The following is a 23,640-nucleotide window of genomic DNA, read 5'->3' on the forward strand; positions in this document are numbered from 1 at the left end:
TATGGTACAACAACATAAACATTGTTTCGAACGATAATAAAGTTTTTGAAGAAATGTATATAAAACTACAAATAATCCTTGTTTGGCGTTAAGAAAATGTGTTTCGCCGGCGAGCACTTACTTCATCGTCGTATCGTCTCGTAGGCGTCGCAAACCATATTGTGAATGAAGCAACAGCGACCAGGAAGGACGGGGACAGGTAGGGCGCTCCTCCGCACGAGGGCAGCGCCATTCACAACACACTTGTCCGCCGTGTAACCGTGCGCCAGTAATGAGCTTCACGCCGATACCGCCGGTCGTTTAAGTCTCCACGGCGTTCTCCACGATAATAATTACTATTATAACCGCGAATAATACAAATTACAGTTTTAGTTTTAATTTTATTATATAAGATTAGTTTTGTTTTCGACTATTACCATGGTATACATTAGTGCACAGTGTTCTTGTAACCGCTGCTGTGATCGCGACATCGGTTCGACATTTAGTCGGATATCGACTTAATAACGGCGGATTTGGAGGCTAATTACATATTTTGATTAAAAAAAAAAATAATGTGAGTTGACGATAATTACATAATAGTAATATTCTATTGTTAATGCGCTAATATAAATATACACATAAATTATGTACGTATATACCTCGAAAAGAAGGTCGAGGGAACCGTTTATGGTAGTCCAAGGAAATATAAACCGCATCGCCCGCGGTATTCTTACATCAAGTCTCTTTTATATATATCTATACAATATTAGCTGTCGATAGGGTTTGTTTTCGATGGCGAAATTCATGCACAACTTTTTGATTCCAAGAGCCGTGGTTTTTTTGTTCGACCGTTTACATAATAATAATAATATTTTTATTTCTCCACACACACACACACACCATTAGTGTAATCGCATACTAGTAGGTATTATATTATTATTAATATAATAGTTCCCTCGGGCTACAGTCAGAGTTTTGCTTTCACGTGTGTGACTTAACTTTTCCACAAAACGGGTGTAATGGGCATTCACGTGTTGAAACAGACAATTTTTAATCATACCGCGTCTTGTTGTCGACAAACCAGGTTTTCTTTGAGAAAATATTATCACATACAGACAATTTTTTTGAAACGTGCAAGGTTATATTTTTTTTAACTTTAGGATGTAAACCTTACACACTCAATCCCCGCTTGTACTTACAACAAAAACCACGTATTTTCCACCAACACATTTTGCCATGTCACGCGTTATAGTAATAGCTATAACAACAATAATTAATTTTACTGTGACGCCATGCTGTTAAACAATAAAAATATTCACATAGTAAACGCCACTATTCATTCTGTTAAACTGTTGTTAAAATTGTTGCAATTTCTATATATTATGTATAATAAAAACGTATGTACCTAACCAGGCTCTTTAAGTACATAAAGTTAAAATCAAAGTATATCTCACATTATTAGGACGAGTTATTAACGCGTTTTAGTTTACAAAAAAAGTTTAAACATGAATTGAAAACAATAAACCGCGTAAAACTTTGCTTCTGTTTTAAACTTTAAAATAACAATTTTCAAGTCTCAACTTGAATTTCTCTTTTACCTAAATCGAAGAAGGCGACACCTTAAGACCTACTTCAATCAGTTACACATATTCCTTTTATTGTCCTGAATATCTTAATGTGGAAATAGCTTACCGGTCCTATTGACTTTGTCGATAACTGTAGCTAAATGTGAGAGATCATTTAGTAGGTTAAACCTCATAAAAAATGTTTTGAATGGATCAAAGTTAGGTTAGGTAGGGTTGGGTGCTTTGGCTGTTTTAAACATTATCTTTGTAAGTAATACTCAGGGTTTACCGTTTGCTGCCCCAAAATGCACACCATTGTCGGAATAATTATCATTCGTCATGATGCATACCCATTACCTTCTGCTAGAAGGCTTCCAGTCGTTATAACCACAGTAAGTAATAAAATGTGTAAATGCGGACACGATGTCCTTGTTTAAAAAATATACAACTATACCTAGTTGTAAAGTATTATACTCGAGTCGGTTTTTTTAAACGCCATTTGTAATTTTTTTTTTTTTGGAGAAGTTCAAAGACAGGATCGTCTCAGATCTCTGTGATTACTGTAACCGAGTGTGGACGTTAACCACTGCACACGTCAAATTTAATGTATCTCTCGTTTATCTCTTGTGTAATTTACTTATGCCGGGTTGCACCAAATACTTACACTCGAGATAAACTCGTATAAATCATATTTAAAAATGTTTTATGTGTTGTTAAAAATGTTCTTTATCACGAGTCATTTATCGCTGTTGAAAAATGTATGTATAGTTAAATTTTGTTATCAATGTTTTGCGTTAAAGTGGTGATAATGGAAATGTGTGTTATCAGTTTATCATTGATTAGACCCTGTATGATAACAATATTAACTCTGCTACTGCTTATACCATTTAATAAAACAACGATTGAGTAATACTTGTAAATTTAACAAAAGATAAACAGCCGGTATCACCAACTATTGTTAAATATACTCTTAACCACAGATATATAAAACAACATTGTTTCGCCATAACATTATTATTGTTAAATTTTATTTGTTAAGTTAACAAAACGTTAGTTGGGTTACCAAAGCAGTTACCTCGATTCCAACGTTCTCGTTGGTTGATAAGATATGTGATAACTGATAAGTGATTGTATTATTTTTTAATTTGTTAGTTTATTATTATTTGGCATTTTATTTTACTTTCTTTTAACGTTTCTCGGTTCGTATAAATAATTTACATATAATGTTTTAATTTTGGTGCGACCGGACATTACCTAGCTAGTAGACTCGGATGACCGTGTTGGCCTCTCCCAAGAAGAGTAGGGGCCTAATCGTCTTCTAATCGCAGCACACAGGTATGCGTGTATGTGTTTGCGGCATCAAACGAGGTCTGGGTTTTCGCGGGGAATACCGTTGGCTTGTCTGGGGAGCACACAGGAATGCCGGGTAACCATAAAAATAATATCATGTGAACATTGTGCGTATGACGTCTCTTCTTGTGCGGCGATTAAAAAGAAACGTGCGAGACATGAAAGTCGTGGGCTGCCACACAACGCGGATAGCGGCAATTAGATTCGGTAGAAGAGACCCGTCGTTGATCTGTGCGATCGTACCATGTATACGTGACACTCTCACGACTGATGCAAACGCTTCATGAGAAAATATCATCTTATATACCAGCTGTGTAATTTGCCGTCCAGAAGCATAATTATTCGTCTTAATGGATTTGAAAATATATACATTTTTTTTCGCCGAGTCACACACACACTCAGTCCAGCACTTGGACGGTGATTCTTAGTTCTGAACAAACCGCGTTAAGGATATATACACGAAAACCACTAACTGGGTTCGTCCTAAACCCTAATATCTTGCCCAAGTCACGATCAGCTGCATCATCCGATATATACAAAAAATATGTAATCCCTTTTTAGTTTCGCCATCAAAGATTATCTTCTTGTTCGTCCGGGGAGTAGTCGGATTTTAATTTATGGATCGACACACTTTGTCCATTGGCGCAACTAGAGGGGTACTAAGAAGGGCCAACCCTTTTCAAAAACACTGAAAGCTCCCACAGAATTGTTCTCAGCTATATTTGTTTGGTTGCTGACATTGTTTTGGGGCCTGAACGAGCTCAGAAGGATTTAAACTTCTCAGGTTGTGTGCCAATGAATTTGTCTTCGTCTCGTCATCTGCCAAGATTTGTTCATGGCCACCGCCATCTTTCCGGGTTTTCCATTTCAAATCCTTCTGTTAGCAATTGTACAAGCCCTGCCATACCTCAGAACATGACTCAATCACTGCAATTTCTGCCTTTTCTCAGCTCTGAACATGACGTATCATTTCATTCCACTGTCAAATTTCAAAATTGGTCATCCTCATACACAAAATATCATTGTTGTTGTTCTTCTTTGGTCTTTGAGATTATACCGCCAAATATATTTCTCTCCGTCAATTTGAGATGCAAAAATTGCATTGTCTTTGCTGGTATCGCATACGAGGAAGGACAAAATCGAACGAGCCCGGTAAATGTTGTGTTTTAGACACACATACATAATAATAATATATAAACGGCCAATTATACACGGTGAACAAAAAAATTCGACTAATGATGGTTGTCTTTCATTGTTTCAACGGCAGACAATACTACTCGGTTGGTTATCTTTTGGTTTTCTACGTATGCGACTACTGTCAAGGTTGTGGTCGCGCTTTATATTATACTGTTGGATGATCTTAATGATTTTCGGAAACGGTTTTATAATATACAAACTGTCGGCTCGTTTCCGCTGCTTTGTTTCGGCCTTGGCAGAATGTCACCGATAGGGAAGCTCAAGTCAAGTATAAAAAAACTATAATAATTCTATGCAACTACATTTCCGTGTGATCGCTAAGACATATTGGTTGGCATTACCACAGTTTAGTTAACACTGTGATACGCCTCATTCGATTTAACTTAAGATGTACCCGACGAAGGATACCGATTTGTATATCATCAATTGCACTAATTGGTATAATATTTATATAAATAAGGCTGAATGAGTATAACTCGTGCAGAATTAGTATTTTATACACAAAATATCTGTTATAATTTTTTATGACAAGATTTGGATGAATTAAAAAATGTATTAAAATTCTAACAGGGTCGGTCTATCCAACAAACGTAAGACACTCATTTTATCTGAAAATATGAATATTTTGACAATTATTTTCACCAATCCTTGGTCCGTTTCCTTAAAATCCTAACCTGACTTTGTAAAAATACTATACATTTCCTCTTAATAACTCTCATATTTCTTTAGTTTTCCAAAACCGGTAGCACATAAAATCAATATTTATGTTCGCATTGTCCGATTGGTAATAACGTTCTAACAACTAGGAAGTCACTGTAAAAGATTTTGAAACAATGATAGATAAACGATTGAAAATATTAAGAAATACGGTAAAAAAATTAAAAAATTCCCCTTTTAGGCTTACGAGGATTGGTGATGAAAATTTTCAAAATATCGAAAAATCTAGTAAAACATGTACCAAAAAGTATAGGAATAAAACAAATTCTCAAAATGCTCATATTTTCAGAGAAAATGAGTGTCTCTCGTTAGTTGGATCACCCTGTACATATACAGGTGCCATGTAAAGTTCTACCGAGCTTCAAATGAGACGTTCAGGATGCTCTAAGGGTAAAATAAATGGTATTCATTTTTTTCAAATTTTAAATAGAAATCGTAACTCATTAAAAAATGGTCTTACGAAAAAAATAATTTCAGAATTGAAATCAGGAGAAAAAATCTTGTTGAATTGATATGTAACATGATTTTTTGATATCTGGCCACACATACGTCCACAGGGTGGCCGGCATGTGACTAAAACCAACATATGGCATGCGACACATAATTTAATATAAAATAATAATACTAAGAACACCACTGAGTTGAGAATAAAATTCTAACCCAAAATGATGTGTGACATTTCATAAGTTGGTTTTGGTCATATGCCGGCCACTCAGTGGCCACTCGGTGGACGCAAGTGTGGCCAGATGCCAACAAATCATGTTACATATCAATTCAATACGATTTTTTCTTCTGATTTCAAATCTGAAATAGTTTTTTTCGTAAAACAATTTTTTTAATGAAATGCAAGTTCTATTTTAAATAATTTTTAAGAAATAAATACCATTTATTGTACCCATAGAGAGCGTCCAGAATGTCTCATTTGAAGCTCGGTAGAACTTTACATTACACCCTGTATATTAATGTGACCCGAGTGATAATGCCGTTGTTGGACGAAAAAAATAAAACAAGTAGGTATTACCGATTCTCTCTGGTCGTGCTGCTGCTGCACTCAGCGTGTGATTGTTAGGCGCCGCCGTTGCTCACCGTGGTATTGCGATTTGCATAGATCGTTACGAAATCATAGATCTTCTCTCGCCATCGTCCGAGAAGCGGCACACGTACACGCAGTAATAACATGATGTTTCGCCATCGGCCAAAGCCCAAGACGCTCTCGAACCGGTCGGTCCTTCTCCAATCTTAGCTGTCGCTGTCGCTGTCTTCCAATGACTATTATAAAACGGTTAGGTTAGGCACGCGGAACCAATTGTCGATTATTATCATTTTATATTATGCTCGTCGTATACACGATGCGTACACACAATAGTAATTACAACCGATCATCGTGGGGCCGTGACGTGAGATGATTATTATTATACCGAAGACCACACGTGACAGAGCAATAGATAACAACCTGACCTGATCAGCTGGATATGATGCAAGTACATTAGGTATAACAGTATTGTAGTACACGGGTGTGCCCGTTTTGGAGTGGCGAATTATAATATACCATCAACGACATTTGGTAAATCGGTAGAGATGAAAAAGACCAAAACCTGAGATACGATGTCTTCATAAATAATATGATGTAGTGGAACCACTATTTGTTTGCTGGACTCCTACTGTGATATGGTCGTAATTGTATGACTTCTTAAACTTTAAACCTTTAATTTATTACTCTTCAAAATACCTACATTTATTTTTTAGCGAGAAATAAAAATAAATGTAGCACTAATTTTTATAAGGCTTTTACAATCCCAAGCCATATTTAAGTGAAACACAGATGTAAATACATATTTGGCCAAACTAAATGTATAGTTGCTTAGACTAAAACGTGAATTGGGTCAACTATTCATTTATTTCAATTAACTGTTAGCAGTGTTATCAAGATGACCAGTTACTGATCAATCCATTTTCGATTGTCATAGCTAATTTCATTTTACTTGTCGGCTATGCACAAGTTATAATCGCCTATTTTTTTTTTTACTTAATTTCAATCTTTATTGCGCATATGATAAGCATAACCGTATGGGACAAACTCTTAATATCCAAGTATATTGAAGTAGCATCACAGACTTTTATGGACATTGCCAGGGGACAGCGCTTAAGAGTTTTCGAAATCCATAACCAACCCGGTTTTAGCGGCTATTCTCGGAATTCCCCGTGTATTATATACTTGCATCATCGTTATTAGCTTTTTAAGAGTGTCGATTAGGATCGATTCCACACGTCATTGCCGCGTCAATACCCGTTATGTGATGTCTTGACTATATTTTATTTCCAAAACACGTCCGACAAAGTCACTTACTGTATATTAATTATTGTATCTTGATCGTTATCGTAGTAGTCAGCTTTCCATTGCGCATACAATATGCGCGACCGTTGACGTCACACGTAACCGATAATCTAATAAGAATCAAATGGGAGATAGTGCACACACGATACGGTTGTGATAAGATGTTTGCTGCATTGTCTTACTCTGCTCTGCTGCTGTTCCCACCACCTTCTTACAACCCTGACCCGGCTGCTGTCGGTTGTTGAACTACGGCAACGCCTCTACACCACGTTTATATTACGCCTTATCATTTTTATTTTATTTTATTATCATCATCATTGTTATTTATCCTCTTTAATTGGACCTAAGAAGCTTTGCGCACACCTCGGTAGTGGCAAGTCTCACGGCATCGTTAACATTATTTATTACCGTGGCCGCCGGTAACACACAAACGTCCCCCCCCAGGCCTAAATGTTTAGCATAATATATTATTATAATAATATGTATACCGACTGGAACGGCCGCAGGAGACGGCTGCTTTATATTTTTGCATTTTTCGAAAATAATCTTTATTATAATATGCAAAACCCGGCAATCCTACCGCGGTGCTCCAGCTATGTATGTACATCCCAAGCTAGAGGATATTATAGTAAGGCGACTCTTCTGTAATGAGAGTTCACTCACCGTTTTGCAGCAGCACCCGGGCCGGAGACAATGCAAAACCCGGTCAAGAAAATCGAATTTTGATAACAATATAAATAACGGAAATCCCGGTGATTTATGACCATTGTAATCCGCACACGGTAGCCAAAAATTACATGCACCCAGAGGCATAGCCGGAACTAGATTCGTTACCGTTAGGTTTATTATCTTTGTCCCAATGACATTTTCCACGCCGAGTTGCTTCTCTGGTTTATCCAAAATTTGTTTTTTCTTCATCATCTAAAAGGCGATTGGATCTATGTTTTTGTGAGTTATGTACACACAAAGCTGTGTGTTTACAGTGGGAAAATTTCATTACATCCAAGTACAGCTATAAAGAGAACGAACGCGATACAGATCTCACGGTTGGTTACATCGTGTGTGGAAATTTGTGTTATTACTTTACATATGGTATATTTTCCAATTCGACCGCGTTAGGTCATTTGAATGTATAATATTATGTACATACATTATTATACATTTTAGAAACGGGATTCTTCTCTCGGGATGAGCTCCGACTAGCGTGAGATCCGCAATGTTTTCCTGAGGTTCTCATTGCAAAACAAACCGCATTCGAGAATGATTTACAGCAAGTATAAGCACTGGACGAGAATGCTTTTGCTATGAGTTACTTAAGTAATTACACAAACGTAACCGTCCAAGTGTATAACTTTAAATGTATACCATTGTCGCAACAATCTTGGCACCGAACGACGATACCAGAGACACACTGAACTCTTATAGATTAGTCTACACCCGGAATCATCAACAAGGAACTTGTGATCTGCAATCAATGCAATGTGTCAAAGAAGCGTAATTCGAAAATATTCCCGAGAACCTATGTTGGAGCAATTGAGAGCACAAATTAATGGAAAACATCTTCAAGTTTTCACTCGATATTCAAACTACAGAGGCGGAATGGCATTGATCGCAAAACAGCAGCATAATTAATTACAGTGCAATATCATTATTGTACTTGCATTATTTCAACCCAGAAGGTTGTGCTCCGGTCCGGATGTTTGAAGAGGTTCGGCCTTGCTTTTCCCATTCCCATATTGTGCTTGTGTTTGCTTGTATAGGTACACAATATACAGTCACCACCGCTTCTGCTGCTGTCTTATAAGCGACACATGTGCAATGACATCATCCGTGTCTACCCACTGTGTGACCGCCGGTTGTAGGCGGTTATGTGGCCCACGGTGCACACCTACTTTCACTCATTATTGTCGTCGGAGAATCAACACCGGCGTTAATGAATATGAAAAAAAACACACATACACAAATACGAGGGTTTTGTAATTTCCCGTTATGGGCCGTGTGTATAGCCGTCGAAATCCATTGAAATGTCTGTGTTTGTTTGTTTGTTTGTTTCGGTTCAACGGTTTTTGTCGTCTCATTCACATTCGTTTTTACTTTCGACCGAATTAATTGCCGACGCAGATCTATAATGCAGACACAAGTCGCAGTAAGATAAAATTGGGAAATGTCTTGAATTTTTAACGATTGAAGTCGTTGAAATGTTGATTTTTTGCTTACTGTACGATTCCATAAACGTTTTTCGACGAGTGGATTCAGGCAAGACGTGAAAATATACAAACGCTTATTAAATACACTCTTAACATAATGTTGGTTAACAATTTAAACATCTGGTTAAATTAAGTAAGTTTCGCCATAATATTATTATTGTTAAATTCTATTTGTTAAATTAACAAAATGGTAGTTGGGTTACCAAAGCGGTTACCTCGATTCCATTGGGTATCTCAAAATGTTATCAACTGATAAGTGATAACAATATAATTTTATAATCAAATCTCAAATAGTAATGTATAATTCGATCTATGACATTTTAACAAGCTGATTGACTAACAATCGTGTTAAGGTTAACAAATCTCGACGAAACCCGATTTTCACTAACCAATTGTTAAATATAATTAACAACAAGTTAAATCCTTAACGAGATGTTGGTGAAATCAGCTGAATAAGTTTACTTTGTTCGGGCAGTGTTTTAACATTTTTCTTGTTGACTATGGAACGCCCGTGGCTTTAGTAAAACATACCAGTCTCTCTGCCCGGTAACACTATAACGCCACCGTGACCGAAAAATATATATGTACATACACATGTGAAATATTTTCCCACGTTACTAAACGACGATTGTTATTTTTTACTCGATTAAGGATAAAAAAAAAACTGTCGCAGAACGTGTGTCCTTTATTTTAATATCCCGGAAAAATCTTCTCGTCTCATTACAAACAGCAGAACGAGTGTGTACGTTAAACAACTGATTTTTATAGTTGGGTTTAAAACATACATATATTTGCTTGACGCAGTCACATTTAGACATATCTAGCCGATTTCACCAACATTTATTAAGGATTTAACTTATTAAACTTATTTAACGCCTTAACGCGTTGTTAAAACTATTGTTAAGTTAATTAGCCGAAATCAGCTTGTAAAAATAGTTAATTGACATGTTAAAATGCCATAGATCGTATTATAAATGACTAGATGAGTTTTGATTATAAAATTATATTGTTATCACTTATCAGTTATCACATTTCGTGGTAACCCAACTACCATTTTGTTGACTTAAATAGATTTTAACAATAATAATGTTATGGTGAAACTTATACTTAATTTAACCAGTATTTAAATTTAAACGAATTGTTAACTAACATTTTGTTAAGAGTGTATTTAATAATAGTTTGTGAAACCGGCTGTTTATCTTTTATTATGAATGTGAAGCAGCTCCACAATTAATGCAAAAAAAAATTTTAAAAATAGAAAAAACCGAATACATATACTAGTTGTATTGTTAAAAATCTGGGTTATTTCGAAATTCAATTACAAAAGGAGATAGGTAATTCACTTTCACAACGAACGACACAATATTGTAATTACTAAGAGGAAGATCAATATTGATCTCATCGCTTATCGTCGTCGATCATTGCGCGCTTATACAACCAGACGTAATGCGGATTTGATTAGAATTATAAAAATGTTTTGAGGAAGTAAAAAAAAAACCAACCAAATACAAATACTAATAATAGCGGTTTTTCCCCCTTCATTCCGATCGGCCAGCGCCGACTATGTAACGCTTTCTTGTTGGGAGTCGATTCCATTGTTTACTTTGCTATCCAGTGAAAGTATATGTATAATATATACATATATATGGTAATAACGACCATGCCTACTAAAAAAAACCAACAACACGATATTTCTATCATTTGTTAGCCGAGATTAAGTCCTCACGATTACGTATATGAGATCCAATCCATCCAATACACAACCAGCGTTACTTCCTTGTTGTATGCACTGCAGTGTACTTGGTCGCACTAGGTTCATCGCCGTGGCATATACAGAGTGATCCATCTAATGTAAGACACTCAATGCAAATATGAATATTTGGAGAGAAAAAAAATGTTTTCCTGTATATTTTTCAACACTCGGAAAATTTTCCCCTTCGTCGCTTAGATGAAAAAAAACAAAAATATCGACTTGGTTTTTTTTTTTAAATGGGAACATTTATGTTATTAATTCCATAAATATGTGTACAGCAAATGCGAAATGTTTTTAATTTTCATCAATCTCTTCGTTTTAAAGACTAATGCCCGGTTGCACCAAACTTGTCGTTATCTATTGGTAAATTATTTACCACCGTAATAAACTAACTTTCGTTTGACTTTGTCTTTTGTTAAATTAACATGTGTTAAATATACGAGTGTTGCTAAAACGTTGTTTTATATTCAGGTTATTACCAGTATACTGGTTATCGAATAAATGGTATCAGCAGTAGCAGAGTTAATATTGTTATCATACAGGGTCTAATCAATGATAAACTGATAACGCACATTTCCATTATCACCATTTTAACGCAAAACATTGATAAGAAACTATACATACATTTTTACGCAGCGATAAATGACCCTGTAATTTAACTCGTGATAAAGTACATTTTTAACAACAGATAAAATTTAAAACATGGTTTGTGCAACAGAATTTATTTTAACCCCAGTTAAACGAGTTTATCTCCGTATAAATATTTCGTGCAACCCGGCATAAAGATTTAAGTTTAAGATCAATATTCGTTAGGTTTTTAAAACAGTTTACCATTAAATAATAATATTGACTCTGTTGATAACAATGTCACTGTCACTGTGTTTGAATAGGTAGATAACGTCAGCTTTTCCATCATTATCTCAATTAATTTCATTGTGTCTGGTTATTTACATATATATGGGCTACTGGAATTTGAAAAAGGCGTTTGTCATAGCAAACGAACAACAGGTTGGTAAAAATTAAGAATTCAAACGCTAAAATTGTTTGAAAAATGTTGTCCACCTACATACAAATGGAATTAAAAAACATATGTTCCCATTTGAGAAAACCAAATCAATACTGGGTTTAAGTATAAGGAATAAAGACAATAGTATACGGGGAAAAAATTACTTTCAAAACGTTAATATTTTCTGAGAAAATCAGATGGATCTCGTTACTCTCATACCAAACGAGTTGATCACCAGATGGATCACCCTGTACATAATATATATATATATATATATCAGTTTTTCCAAATCGTTTTCGGTACACAGTAATAATTTCTTGTCACGGCGGTGATCTTTTTCGATTTTTTTTTTAACGAGGCTATATAAGACAAAATCGCTTGATCGTTTTACTTTGATTAACCATCCGTGTGACGTTGGTTACTACACAACTATACCTACATCCAACAGCTATTATATATTATATATTATACTGCAACCGTCAAGCTCTGCTGATGGGTTTTTAACCCTCGTCTCATCACACGGCGCACGTTACGACACGACTTTACACCCGGCGGACCGTGACACTCTGTTCACGAAACCTTCTATAATATAATCGACATAATAATAATGTTATATATTATTAAGACCCAACTGGCAACTGGCAACAGTGACAATCTCTCTTCACTTACAGCTTCTGCTGAAACAGGCTGCGAACAACAGCTCGAATCCACCCTGGATTCGATAATTCACAAGAACCGCGGTTGAAGATATCAAATTTGGCAAATAAAGCATATTACATAAGCTTCTAGTTGTTAAGAAAATGTAATTGAAAAACAGCAGCAATACCTCTGAATTGTTCAACGAATGTTTGTGCATATTATCTCTTACATCAGTACCGTGAAGATGGAATCATAACATGGGTCTACGGGCACTGAAGTAAAGTTAAATTAATTTAGACATAAAATTTGTGTAGCACACACCTACTTCATTTGCATATACGTTTCAATAATTTTCCTTTGCTTTAAATAACGACTGAGAAATTATAATAAAATCTTCATAAATTACTATATACTCCGCGATGGGTGCTTACAAACCTCACCAAGCTACCTACCTACATGCTTACCTAACCTAACTAACTAATCATCTAGACAAAACTATTACATATGTATTTTAATATGTGAATATATTTTCTTGAAAATAATTTTAAATTACATAATACTTGCCCAATGCTGGCTGCACATAATTTTAATGGTTCCATAAACCGTGTTTGGGCCAATAATAGTGTTCTAAAAAGACCTATAGGCCCCTATATAATGATTTGCGCAATCCGTTAGTTTTGTTTAATAGATTTATCATCAACTTAAAATTTGAAAAATATCTCCACGATTCTGTTTCTTGTATTTTTTTTTTTTGATTATGTTTAAAAACCTTTTTATACAAAATTATAAATAATTTGGCAAAACAAATTCACTTCTCAGCTTCGCACGGAAAAATAGTTATTCAATAGTGTATATTATCGGCCAAATGTTTATGGTTAGTTAAAAGGTATTCAAATAGATTGATTTTATTTGCATTTAGTCGTGAGTCACTCTCGAGTGTATTTTAAACAAAAAATTTGTATTTTAAAGACGTAAAAGTAGGTAACACAAAGGTATGAAATGTTTAAAAGTCACTTCCGTTCTAGTATAACGTTGTACTAAGATTTACTAAATCCTACCTAATTGTCTTGTCACGTTAGTGTTGTGTATGGTGTTTTTGTTTTTTGCGTCGAAATTAAAATACCAACTGCTTAATATTGAGTGCGGGTCGTGCTGTACAGCTTAATTGGCGGACGTCTAAGAAACTCTAGAAGGTTTTAAATCTTCATTTCATTTCAGCATGGCATATGAATAATAATTATAATAATATCCACCAAAACACCGGTGCAGCGGTTGCTAATGTGTATACACGAATTCGTTGTGAGACCTAGTGAAAAAAAAAAAATGAAATAATAATCGAATAATAATTCATCTTGTAAAGTTGTTTGCGAATATTTCACCTGTCACAGAGATAAGAAAACCACCCACCGTCTTAGATGTCGGTTGTTGTTGTTGTTGTTATTCGCATGTACTCAAGACTTGCGCATAATTTAGCGTTCAACACTAATGAAGTATATAATATTATATGCGTGTCGGATGTTTTGTCAGTGTGTTTTGACAGACGGTCAAAAGTAGATGAATATAAGAACTTGCCAGTAAAGAAAAAACCCGTCAGTTTGTATATGGGGGAGATTCTCTGAAACCATGGAATTTTCAGTCCGCTGACCTTTACTAGACTCGTGTTTTAAGGAAGCTTTTATTTCTCCTATTTACCGTTTTTAACATGTCGCAGATGTTTGTCGTTAATTCACAAAAAACAAAACCCGAAATTATTCAGTCAAGTATGTACTCTAGTTTTCAGAATGTATTGTGATTTTTTGGATACTTCAATATTTTCCCCACCATTGTACCTACCTTATAATAAACTATGTGTCCCATAGTTTTTAGTTCAGGGTCTCATATTTTTTTTTTTTTTCAAAGTGGCATCAATTCAAATCTTTTACTTACACGTGCGTTTTAGAGAGTTGGCAACATTGCTTGAATATGCTATCGTAAAGGTAAGTAACATAGAATTTTGTTGAATTTTTTAATTATGAACAAAGATGGTTTTCAAAATGTAGCTTTTCTTACAACCATTTGGTGGACAGACCATGCCAAGACGACGGTATTTTGCGATTTTGTTGAACCCAATCTGTACTTACAAACATCTACAAGGTCGCCCCGCATAAAAACAACTGTGCCTAATATGTCCGAAAGAGTGTCGAAGAAAACATCATAACAATGTAAAAGCCGGCACAAATTATCGTGTGTACGGAACACTAGGAAATGATTACACTAATTTTCCACTCGATTTTTTTCTCCCGAGATTAAAATATAATATAATTTACTTGGTAGCCGAATAAAGTACAATAATCGTGTGTAAAACATATATAATTGATAATAATCGATACCTACTACTTTTTTCCCAGCTCAAACTTTCCCTCTCAAGTGACGCCATTGCCTAGATTGTAATATTCTGCAGATCAGACGCTTAAGTATGATAAGATTGTAAACTCAAAAAAAAAACTATGTATTTTTCGTCGTTTGATGTATTCCCAATTTGACTGGCACGCGGTATTCTTAGTTCATTGCATATACAAATGAACTTCTGGCAATTTACATTACAAAAGAATACTCGTCCAAGGACACAGACACATAGCCATCAGTCTCTCGATGACCTACTAGTATTATACTATAGTTTATAAATCATTATTCTAATTGCTATTTGATGTGTTACATTGTGTAAATTACAGCTGACATATTATCAAGTGGACCGTCGTATAATTATTATGCCCCATGTTCGCTAGAACATACCCAAATAAATGTCGAGGATGTTTAATTGTTGCAAATTAATGATTATAGATGTAAAACGAATTTAAAAGAAACACCAATATATCAAAATATATTAATAAATATAGGCACAGCAGGAAAAAAATTGTCTCCTTATGTGTTCTTAAATATATTTCAATTTGAGTGCCTATATTATGTAAGTAATATATTTGTCCAACATATATTTGATATTTTTTTGTGTTTCAGGTAATAAAAAACGTGTAAAAAAACGCAAAACTTAACCTGTTGGTCGTAGCATTTCCGATCTGGTATCAGAATTGTTACTAAGGAAATCAGAGTCCTAGTCAACAGCTATGTAGACCGATTAACACTACATAATATAGGCCCTTCCACTTTATTTTTCATTCTATAATTTAAATATAATGTAAAACCGTATATCGAGTATATTATTATCTTATGTAAAATGTAGATTTTAATTTTAAAATTCCTGTTCAGGAGTTGTTGTTGATGTAGAATTTTTCATAGATACTATTGACCTCAGTCAAAAATATATGCTAAAAACCGACACTGGATAGCATTAGTTTTAAAAATAGACACTCAGTAGAAAGTCAGATAAACTTATAAAGCATTTACCTAACATTTTAGTTTGACTAGGATTATTTGCCCTTGAAGTCTGAAATATTAGCCGTAAAAATGGTTTAGACGAAAATTATAGAGCAAATCGAAAACCAAGTGTAATTTTTGTCATTAATCTTACATCAAGCTATTGTTCTAGAATATTTTATTGGTATACCGATTTGTTCACTAACCATCAAAGTCGGTATACAACTCTGTTTACAGGAGAATCCTATTAGTAGAATGAAGTTAAAATTAATATTTTGTTGGATCACGTTTTTATTTAATAATAATAATAAATATATAACAAGGTCTTATGACTTGTTGTTTAACATGTTGGCCAATCAATAGACTGTATAGGTAATTAATACAAAATAATATAGTTTTAAACATTTTAATAAGATTCCGGCTACGTTTTTGATGGCATATGATTACAAACCAATAAAAACCCGTATAAAAGGGAAAATATACGATTTATTATTTTTTATTTGCAATATTTAATATAAAACGTCATCGTATAATAATTAACACCTTCAAGGTTGCGACTGGTGTTGTAAAGGTGACTGTTACTATATAAAAAAAAAAATACTGGCCAGAAACAAGTATCTATTTATTAAGAATGTATCAGCAATATAACAATATATACCTACAACCGTAGTTCAATATTAAAATAGCAGCCAGGTTTTAGTACAATTAGTAGATAGTGTAAAGTGATGCAAATCTGCTCCAATACAATACAATAATATTATACTACGTATATTTAAGTAAATACAGGTAGACGCATACAATATACAGGGTAATCCATCTGATGATGTAAGACAATCGTTTGTGTCACCGTCACTGTGTTTGAATAGGTAGATAAGGTCAGCTTGTCTATAATTATCTCAAAAATGATTTCATTGTATGTCTGGTTGTTTACATAAGTATGAATTTTATGGGCTACTGGAATTTGGAAAACCGAAGACATATGACAAGGCGAAGTGTAATATCTTTGCCAAGTCATAGCAAACAAACGGAATGATGAAAATTAATAATTCAAACACAGATGTATGTGGACAAATTTTTGCCTAGATAATAGCCACACCGAATCAAAGTCTCGGTACCTAACTAAAACCCTACTTCTAAAAAAAAATATATAATAACTACACTATATGACCATAAGTATAATCTGTCAAACTAGTTCTCTATATTAAATTATTAAAATTTCATAGCAAATTGCAAACTCATCACAACACTCTTGTCCTATCGATTCGACGCTTTGGTCGGTTAGGTTAGGTTCTGTTCTGAAATGCTTATTGGTATTTGCAATTACTTAGGAGCCACACCTTCTATAAGCGGTGTTCGCCAATACAAGTTAGTTATTACCGTTTACAGTTCATCACAGTTTGATATTCGGACCGGATGTCGGGGAGACAACAATGTAGCAATATACATTTTTATCTAGAACATGCGCAGTTCCGTTAGGTAAATACCAGCTACTGTGGCAATCATCGATTTTCAGCGCAGTGTTATGTGAAGAGAAAAAAAAATCATATTAAAAAGCAATCTCGACCAATCTATTGATGCACTATAAATGTATCGCATTACACGATAGTAGGAGACAATAATGACGTTTACGGTCCATTGCAGTCACCTCGGCGATATACACCGCACAAGTATTTTAGTGCAAGAAGAGAGCAACACATTATTATAATGTTGTATTAACATAATACCCAATCTAAACCTTAGCAGACTATATACAAAAACAAGTTTGACTCCAAGTCAGACACCGCAGGACGCGTTTTCTAGCCTTTTTTAATTACACAAATTACAGTCATGGCGGATTTAGTGTGAACATATTTTAGCTATCTATTATTTTGGCATAATGTGCATCACTCTAATTAAAGATCATCGACAGCATTCCAACTTAAACTTCCCAAGTTCAATATTAGGTACACTCATATGGTCCTTACTAATAAGTACTATTGCTATATCATTTCAGGTTGAACGTGTGGTAATTGGCAAGATTTGAAATTTGACAAGATGGTCAAGCGTGTCGGCAAGCATCATTATGTGGCCACACCCGGTGAAAACAGGCACCATCATAGGTCATCAGAAATGCTGCCGTACGTACAACACCGAGGATACTCTACCGATGGTAAGTTTTTCTTGCTTATAATGCGAATCTATTGAATCAAGTCAAGTGCAAAACCGCGGGCTAAGACAATAAGATGTTATCTAGTAGTCCGTGGTAAAAAAACCCTGATCGATTGAGATGAGGGGAAATGGTGGGCAAACACCAGGTGTGTTGTGACTCATTCAGTATAAAAAAAATGCTACCTATATAATTATAATGAGGTCTCAGAAATGTTTGCAAGGAAGTTTACGTTGGATGTCCAATTTATACAAAGGATAAAAGGTGTATGGAAGTAACCGAAAATAACATTTTTAAATGAATGCACAGAATGATTAAACACAATGAAGATTGGCTAAGTTTAACTACTTAAGAGGTGGTGTAATAGAAAATAGAGTCTGAGGGAATAGAGGGGATGACTCTACTTACATAAACCATACTGCGAAGAAGAAGAAGATACTTTATAGACTATGATTTGTAAAAAAGTCAGACAAAATGTCGACTACATAAGGGTGGTCCGATTTAAATTCTATAGAGATTTACGAGTTCTTTGGCAACTTTAATAAGTTATGTAGCAGAGTTTTTTTATTTTTTGCTTTTCTTATGTAAAAAATTGGGTTTAAATTAGTGATGGGAAATATTCGAATATTTTTATATTCGAATAATCAAATAGTTTGGATTCAAATAATTGGGATTTGAATCCTTCGAATATTCAAGTAGTAATAATAATTAATTTACAAATAGTTTTTTTTCAACTATTCGAATATTCGAATAGTCGAATAATTATTCGAATAATTAATGAAATATTCGAATATTCGAATCCTTCGAAGATTCGAATCCAATTTACAACACTAGTTTAAATATTAAAAAAATTGCAAATTTTATTTATTTCATTGGAATAAACTGAAATTTTTTAAATGAAAATCGGCTTCTCACATAATACAGTCAACTCAAATCTTTTTACAGAGTTGAAATTCTGTCCATCGAAATTTCGTCTGGTTTTTTGGTCTAAAATAAACCAAAATGGCCTTTACTCGTGGAAAAAAATATTAAAAGGAACGGAAAGCGTCAAATTGTTTACAAATAAAGCCAAAAAACGCCAAGTCACTTTCTGAAGTGTCTACCGGACCGATTCCGAATTTTTTTTGTTTTTATTATAAAGTTTAATATTTCTTTTATGGGGGCTAAAATGTATAAGCATTTAGATTTTTACTTTTTTTCTAATAAATCTAACAGCTAATTTTCTAATTGCTAAATCAAAATTCGGCCCCCATAGAAAAAATAATAAGCTTTACATAAAAAAAAATAATTGCAATCCGTCCAATACCTGCGCCAGAAAATTACTTTTACGAAAATAATTTTTTATCAAACTTTCGCTATAAACTTAATATTTTTTCACCTTAAAATTAGTCGGCATATTAAAAACGGCTACTAGATAAAATTTTGTCAAATATTGCCTATTCTTTGCCCCTTAATAAATAGCGCTTTCCGTTCCCCTTAAATTAAAAACAACACTTGGAAGCTTATAAATACAAATTGCCCGGTAAATCAATTGACATGGTCGAAATTTGATTAAAACCTCTTTTCATCTCAAATATTGCCCATAAAAAACCTGACCTAACCCAACCCAACCTAACCTAACCTAACCCAACCTACCTAACCCAACCTACCTTTTTTTTTTTTTTTTTTGTAGTCAAAAGAATAATAGCGGCCCCCGAACTGCTTTCGCAAAACATAGGGGCCACTATCATTGTTTATTTATGAAAAAAAACAAACATTTACAATTTCACATTAAATTTTACAAAATAGAGCGGACCCTACTCCACTAATTTTGGCCATTCGGCCTACAACAAATTAATAATTCTAACTGGATAGTAGTTTTAGTTACTATAATATTCTGCCTCCGCTTTTCTTCCGCTCCGCCTTGAAGAGGCCGCCAAGCGCTTCCTGTTTACCTTCGCCCCGCCTTGTATAGGCCGCCGGGCCACCCATCGGCTGCCGTTTTTCCGTTTTAAGTTGTTAGTTGCGTATTCCTCGTCGATAACTGTTGTTGTCTTTCGGCATCGCATTTATGCCTCATCACTTTATTGATATAGTAAACAATCAAGTTCCATTTACTCCTGCACTCTAACATGGTGTCCACGATGTTGGCCGCTGTTAGATCGTGGCCTATCTCTCCAACGAGCACCCTTCGCCAGTTTTCAAAAGCGTCGCACACGAACAGTGTGTGATTGGCATCGTCGGTGTCAGCCTCACACCAGGAGCACTTCGGAGTTTCCAATTTTTTCATCCTATGTAGGTAGGCGTTAAAACATCCATGATTCGTAAGAACTTGCGTGAGGAAGTGGTCCAAGTCGCCATGTTTCCTGTTTGCCCATTTTTCTATGTTGCTGATTAGCGTGTACGTCCACCTGCCATTTTCCGCCTTTTCCCATTCTCTTTGCCATTCCTTCATTGTGTCCTTTCGGGCATCTCTGGCAGTCTGACATTTGTCTGTGGCATTACGTATTGCTATGCGCTCCTTTGCTAGCAGTTTTATGGGAGGCATTGATGCTATGAGCGTTACTGCCTCATAGGATACTGTCCGATATGCCCTCGTCACTCTCAGCGCCATTAATCGCTGGGCGGACTTAATGTGTTTCGCTACATCCCCCTTAATCGGTACGGTGCTGTTTGGTCTATGATTAACCCAACCTACCTAACCCAACCCAACCTAACCTAACCCAACCTAATCCCATTAATACTATACTATGATGCCCCATGTACTTACTGCTATGGTATCCGCTTTTCAGGAGAAGACAGCCAAAGAACGTTGTCCGAGTACACCATCGCCACGGACAGGCCGTCGTCCCGCGGCCACCGGACTACGCGGTCCAAGAGATCGCGTAGCCTGGACAGGCCGTCCAGCAGTTCCCGCGCTCGGTCGGCGGGCAGCCATCACGATTCCGACGTGTACGTCACCAGCGCCGCGTACCGGCCGCCGTCAGAAATGAGGTGAGTGTTAATATAATTAATAATAAATAATATATCGGCTGAAAATCAGACAAGTTCGGCTTTTGGGGCGGCGAACGACGAAAAGTGGTTTTTGAAAATAATAATATGTGACATTTTACGCAGCCGGGGATCGCATTACACGAGCAGAAGCAACCGGAGCAGAGGCGCGCCCAGCCACTATTCGTACCGCAGCAACGGCAGGGCACCGTCCGAAGTGTCCACGGTCAAGTCCAAGATCACCCGCAAGCCCGGCGTCACCATCGAGACAATGTCGGCGCCCAACCCGTTCTGCCCAAACACCAAAGGCATGTGCTGCCTGATGTTGCTGCTCAATCTGGGACTGATTTTGGTCACTCTGGGCTTTGTCATCGTCATACAGTTTTTCGAACCCCTTTTCGTGTGGTAAGTGACAAACCGACACCATAACCCCCCCCCCCCCCCAAAAAAAAAAGATATTCCTCTTTGACTTAAAACATAATTTAAAAAATTTAACATCCCCATCTCTAATCTCTTATCAGATAACAGCGTGACTGCTTTTTTGTAACGCTTTTTTCGGTTATGTGCCAGAGCAAAGACACAAAAATGTCAAAACCGTATTTTTCGAGTAAAATTACCATTATAGACTATAATGTGTTATCTGTGATAAAACCGTAGATATACAATAATAATACTAGATGGCCGTCTTCGAATTATCGGTGAAGCTGACGCCATATGCAATGCAGGCACAATCGGTAAACAATCGTTATCAATATTAGGCTGTATCATCTTGTATAAATTACCCATAGACCTTTTACGAGGTCCATGAAATTACATTATGCCTTTATAATTTTAAATTTTACCCGTTGTTATCACAGAACGTTCCCGTGTTGTTATATCATTGATAACGTTTGTTTACCGATTGTGTCTATGTTGCATATGGCGGCGGCGGAGGCTTCAACTAATTCCAGGGTGATTATGACAAAGACTGCTATCTAGTATTAGTATATTATATCTATGGATAAAACTGAACCTATTGGGTTTTATGTATAATGTATTCTGTGAAAATGTTTTTATCGCCTAGCAAGTATAAAACAACGAAATAGTTTTGGCACACAACCGAAAAAATCGACAGGAAAAACCTAACGAAAATATCAGATGATTTATCTGATAAGATAAGAGATATGAGTTTAGAGATAAGAGATAACAACTACAAATACACTAATACTTTGTATGGAATATTCTTCATATAAATTAAGTGTACTAAGAATGCATTAAGAAAAAGCAAAAAAAAAACCTTGTACCTAGTCCGGGTAGCAACTTTTCCTTTATTTCTCTTTTTCTAGCAACCTTATAGAACTTCAGCCATGGCAACTAGACAAGAAAGTAGAAAGCTAGATCCAACATGGGTCTATGACAAATTATACAATTTTTTTTTCTTCAAAATTCTGTAGTCAAACTTTTTAATTTTATTAAACTGAATCGATAGAGCCCGATAGATTTGTAAAAAATATTTTCATTATACTCGATAATTAAGATAATTATAATATGGGTAACAAAAACGACGACAAACAATTTTTATTCTTCCTTATTGCCAATTTTTTTTTTTTTTGGAATTATATACCCAATATAAAGTTTCAACATAATAATGTAGTAGTGTACTTTACTCTGCTGTTATATGACATCATCATCATCTTCGGTAACGGTTTCCTTTGTGCGTTTTCCACAGGGTATTGGGCATAGTGTTTCTGATATTTGGATTCCTCACGCTCATGGGCAGTCTCATTTACTGCGTGACCGTGTGCAGGGACGCCAAAACTCCCAAGGAGGTGGCCATGCAAAACCACTACTGGACCAATCACTGGCAAAAGAGTTTTGGAGCCACACCAGAAATCCATTACAAGACCGAGAAGTATCCACCGCAACCTGTACACCATTCTTCCGACCACGACGAGTACAGCGACCGCTTCTCCATCGGAAAACATTCCGACAGGCACATGCACGGCCGCAGATATTGACTTGACCTAGAAGATAAAGAAGAAGAAAATGAGTGTTAGTTGCTGCTATTCAATCATCATACTTTGTTGTTAAAATTATCAGTTTTAGCAAAAATTTTAAATTATTATAAAACGAATAACACAATACATACAAATTAAAAAACAATGTCTCACACCTTACACATAATAGAACGATGCCTGCGATTAACTCGACAAACACCTAATAAGTTCCAATTATGACTAGAAGAAAAATGTTTAGTTCAGTCATTTTTTTTTTTTTTGAAAAAGGTACACGTGATTATACTTACAATTCGCGTAAAATATTATTAATGTTACATGTAATTTATTATCATTGTTCAGTTCGATTGATTTACCAGGTCGGTAAAAACTAGTTTAATTTTTTAATTTAAGAATCCCTAATTTTTTGTTTTATAATAATGTTACAGCGT

General features: G+C 35.3%; 1 protein-coding gene across 1 annotated transcript; it reads left to right on the forward strand.

Moving 5' to 3' along the window:
• Nucleotides 1–260: 260 nt before the first annotated feature.
• LOC126844274 (uncharacterized) lies at nucleotides 261–23,634 on the forward strand. The gene is made up of 5 exons (XM_050582349.1): nucleotides 261–553; nucleotides 18,093–18,248; nucleotides 21,017–21,218; nucleotides 21,342–21,620; nucleotides 22,924–23,634. Exons 2-5 carry the CDS (start codon nucleotides 18,134–18,136, stop codon nucleotides 23,210–23,212), a joined length of 885 nt encoding a protein of 294 aa, XP_050438306.1. The 5' UTR covers nucleotides 261–553; nucleotides 18,093–18,133; the 3' UTR covers nucleotides 23,213–23,634.
• The last annotated feature ends 6 nt before the right edge of the window (nucleotides 23,635–23,640 follow it).

Source organism: Adelges cooleyi, unplaced genomic scaffold (assembly GCF_023614345.1).
Source record: "Adelges cooleyi isolate 19-005CV unplaced genomic scaffold, UGA_ACOO_1.1 ACOO_flye_CR_arks_rails_tigmint_CR_PRNA_108, whole genome shotgun sequence".
Classification (NCBI taxonomy): Eukaryota; Metazoa; Arthropoda; class Insecta; order Hemiptera; family Adelgidae; genus Adelges; species Adelges cooleyi.

Excerpts from the sequence above, each read along its gene's own strand:
- LOC126844274 (XM_050582349.1), top strand. The coding sequence starts at position 18,134 with ATGGTCAAGCGTGTCGGCAAGCATCATTATGTGGCCACACCCGGTGAA. Across the intron at positions 18,249-21,016 it reads CCGAGGATACTCTACCGATG|GAGAAGACAGCCAAAGAACG; the intron begins GTAAGTTTTTCT and ends TCCGCTTTTCAG. Across the intron at positions 21,621-22,923 it reads TTCGAACCCCTTTTCGTGTG|GGTATTGGGCATAGTGTTTC; the intron begins GTAAGTGACAAA and ends CGTTTTCCACAG.